Source organism: Tarenaya hassleriana, unplaced genomic scaffold (genome assembly GCF_000463585.1).
Source record: "Tarenaya hassleriana unplaced genomic scaffold, ASM46358v1 Cleome21, whole genome shotgun sequence".
Taxonomy (NCBI): Eukaryota; Viridiplantae; Streptophyta; class Magnoliopsida; order Brassicales; family Cleomaceae; genus Tarenaya; species Tarenaya hassleriana.
The window spans coordinates 156,559-160,677 of NW_010965451.1; the positions used below are offsets into that span (position 1 = coordinate 156,559).

At 29.3% G+C, this 4,119-nt stretch overlaps 1 protein-coding gene across 3 annotated transcripts in view; it reads left to right on the forward strand.

The window, feature by feature from the left end:
* Positions 1 to 2,855: 2,855 nt before the first annotated feature.
* Positions 2,856 to 4,119, forward strand: part of LOC104814145 (inositol-pentakisphosphate 2-kinase) — a 3,677-nt gene continuing 2,413 nt past the window's right edge. Inside the window, exons 1-2 of one of the 3 annotated variants that reach the window (XM_010542028.1) lie at positions 2,856 to 3,036; positions 3,148 to 3,285. In XM_010542028.1, coding sequence (XP_010540330.1) covers positions 3,182 to 3,285 — 104 coding nt within the window. In that variant the 5' untranslated portion in view covers positions 2,856 to 3,036; positions 3,148 to 3,181. The other 2 variants (XM_010542029.1, XM_010542030.2) reach the window with 2 other exon arrangements.

Consider the following 4,119-nt stretch of genomic DNA (forward strand, 5'->3'; position numbering starts at 1 on the left):
TCAGATTTTTCTTCTTTTTATAAAAAAAAACTCACTATTTCACGCAAAAAAATAAAATATGATCAATAATTTGAACACTAATTACTAGGCCATATTTTTTTTTGGAAAATTGAAATGTTAAAAAAATCTTAACAAAAGAATTTCATTTGATAAATCAAGGAACTATCACTATGTATTATTGCATCCTCTTTCAATGTGATATCAGTAGATCGGGTCAGATCAGATTCGGGTCGGACTTAGTTCGGATTTAGATTTTTTTGGATCGGATCGACTTGTCTATATATTTTTCGGGCCTATAGGAGTCTCGTCTTATAGGGCTTCGGAGGGATTCAAATCGGATTTTGGGTTTTTTCTATTTAATAAAAATAAATAATAATAATAATCAAACCATTCAATAATATATATATATATATATAAACCAAAATCTAATCAAACCATTCAATAATATATATATATAATTTTAATATATAGTAACCTAATTTTTTTGAAATAAATAAATATATATATATATATATATATGTGTGAAACATATAAATAAAAATTTTTATATAATGTTGTGTAGTATGAGATCTTGAGTAAAATTAGAAATCTAATAAAAAAAAATATTTTTGGGCTAAATACGTGGGTCAGTCGGGTTTCGGACCGGATTCGATTCGGGTTTAAATTTTTTTGAGTCGGACCAACCCGCCTATTTATTTATCAGGTCTATATTATTAGATTCAAACCCATTAATTTTTCGAATAGATTTCGGACTGAATTTCATACTTCATGTTCTATTGACACCCTTATCTGATTATTAAACTCTATAGATCTTCTTATTCAAGAAATTTCAATTTACAAGATTACCAAAAAAACTTAAAATTTAGAAAAATAAAAGTTAAATTCAAACAGATGTATAAAACCCTTTACTTATTACTCCAATTCAAATTCTATAAAATATATTTTAAAATAATAAAAATTTAAAAAAAATATTCAATTTTCAAATTTTAACAAAAAAACACTGGACTTTTATTTTATCAAATAAACATTAAATTTTTTAAGTTGACAAAACAAACACTTAATTCTTCTGTAATTATCAAAATAAACAAAATGACTGACATGATACAAGGATGATGTGACAGAAGGAGGTGTAACCACGTCATATTATTTTACTTAGTTTTTTTATAATCGTACAAAGTTTATATATTTTTTTAAACTACTAAAAAAATTTGATATTTTTTATAATAATAGAAAATTTTCTGTATTTTTTAGATTAAGTTTAGTCTTTTTTTAGATTGATTTAAAAAATTTAATATTTATGTGATAAAAAATAAAATTTGATTTTTTTTTGTTAAAATTGAAAAGTTGTGTTGTTTAATGGATTTTTTTAAATATTAATTCAATTTTTATTTTAAAATATTCAATTTTTTATATAAAATTCTATTTAAATATAATTGAGTGATTCTATATATTCCAACCAAATATCCATTAAATATTTTAAAAAGTAAATCGTAATTATTGTATAATTGAATTGTACGGATGTAGATGCCAACGGTCCAGTAGGTGTGGTGCCTATGGAAAGGGAAAACACGTTGACAAATCAACGGCTCAAAATCATTATGTCTTCTCACTCATCAGTACTGGAGCGCGTAGTGTCACGCGCCTACGGATTCCAGATTCCAAGAATCTACACAATTTGTTAGAGATTGGGCTGATGATGGCCCATAAAGTACCTCTCTATCTATTATATTTATATGCTTTGAACAATCGTGTTATTTAGTAGGCTTCGGTTTATTAGGAATAGATGTTTTGGTTCGGTTTTTTATAATCAAACCAAAAAATATGATTTTTTTTAATCTGAATCGTCTATTTTTTTTTAACAGTATTAATTTTAGAAAAAATACATTTTCTGAATCGAATCAAATTTTAAAAATTTTGAAAAAATCGATTTTTTTTTATGAAGATCATTTTTATTTTTAATAAAAATCAAAACCGAACCGAACTAGATTTAAATCGAATATAATATAATAACCAATTGATATCCATTTTATAAAACCAAAAAAACCGAATCATTTCTTATCAAAACCCGAACCGAACACCGAAGTTATTAGTGTGACTATTAGTTTGTGCTGAACTATTTTCCATATTTTATATTTGATGGTTTACATTTAATCATATATAAACAATTTAACAGTATTTTAACGTCGGGCCACGTTATAAATTGGGATTTTTTGTATTGATTTTCTAAAGATAACTTTTGATGCATACATGGTTATGCATAATCAATATTCATATAATAACGCATACTAAATTTTGGAAGTAAAAAAATTTTATAGTATAAATATGATAGTTCTTTGACAAAAAAATAAATATGATAGTTATCTCAAACTTCATACGATTTTTTGAGATTTTCTATTATTATTAAATAAGATCTTTTATTTTATTAAAAGTAAAACCCTAAAAAAATTCAATTTTATAATTTTATTGCAATTTCTATTTAAAACCCGGGTTATTTCATTGCAATTCGTACGTAGCGAATCGGTTTTGATTTTCCGGTTCATTCTAAATTAAACTTTGGTTTTAAATTTTTGTCGACGTGGCACTCTATTTCTGAAGTGGATATCGACGTGACATTGCGGAATAGATTTTTACAAGCCACATTAACACTTCCGCAAACCACGTCAATTCCGGTTTAAATTTTTCTTCAAATTTGTTTATTTGGAATAATTTAATTAGAAGGATAATTTCACATGTAAACAAGTTCACACGTGCCCCCAGCAGAGACACGTGGCATGGTGCCAAATAAAGCTAACACGCGCCGACGTTAGCTCCACGTGGCATATTTTATGAAAAACTTTTTACTTTACAGCACAAGAAAACCACCGAGGAAGTCCACAAAAACTCCCCCTCTTGAAACGAAGACTTGAGCAAGAAGAAGAAGAGAAGAAGAAATTCAGGTCGTTTTCTTCGTCGTCTTCGATTACACCTTCAATTTCCAGTATTCGAGGCTTCGATCTCACTCCAATTCCTCTAGCGATTTCGATTCGGCAACATTCTGTAAGCATTTCATATTTTTTTTTTGGTTTTCTAAGCATTTCATTTTTGTTTCTGATACCGATTTCATCGAGTTATTGTATTTTTTTCCCTGATTCGTTGTGGAAATGGAAGAATCCGAAGGTGTGGAGCTCTTGAAGTCGATAGCATGGAGATGATTCTGGAGGAGAAGGATGCGTCGGATTGGATATACAGAGGCGAAGGAAATGCTAATCTCGTTCTTGCTTACGCCGGATCATCTCCCCTTTTCGTCAGTTCTTCTATCCGACCTTTTTTTTGGGTCAAAAGAAATTGAAAGTGATCGTAATTTCAATGAAGCAAGCTTGAAGCTATTTGAATTTTGAATATCGTTAGGAGGATTCTGGTTGAGATAGTCAGATTCTCCCGCATTGGTCTTTCTTATCGGCATATGGGTTTTTTGGTTCTTGTTCTTGTTATGGAGACTTAGAATATTCGAAACAAGTTGGACTCCGCTTTAGATTGAAGGTTAATGGCTCCGACTTGCAGAATCAGCATAAAATGACATAGCATTGAGCAGGATAAAGTAGTTTTATGGATACTTTTGGGTGCCGTGATACTGTGATACTAATCAAGATAAAGTTTGATTTTTTCACCTAGGAATCTTTGATTGGTCTTTTAGTGAATTAGAGGGGGGAAAAGCGTTTTTTCAACTAAGGGGCTAGATCAATTGGTTTCTGCTAGAATCTGTGCCATAGAAGTCCCTGGCATTTTGCAGTTCATGAGTGATTTGGGGTTTTTGCATGACTACTCTAAAACAAAATCAGTGATCCAAATTCCTTTTGTCTGTTTAATACATGTTTAAGGTTTAGAAATGTGCCCATAGTAGATATATTCTGTACTAGATTGAGTCGATCCATTTTCTTTTGCTCCCGTTGATATTTATTTCTAGCCTTTCTTGTAAGCTATTTATTTCTATTTTGATATCCTTAATAATGATACTGGTTTAGATTGTTTTGGCTCAATTTTCCTCTCCACTCTAATATCTGAAAAGAAATAAGTTGAGTAGAATTTCTTTGAGATTTTGAAATTTGTCTTCTGTTCTAAAGGTAGGGAAAGTCGACAGTT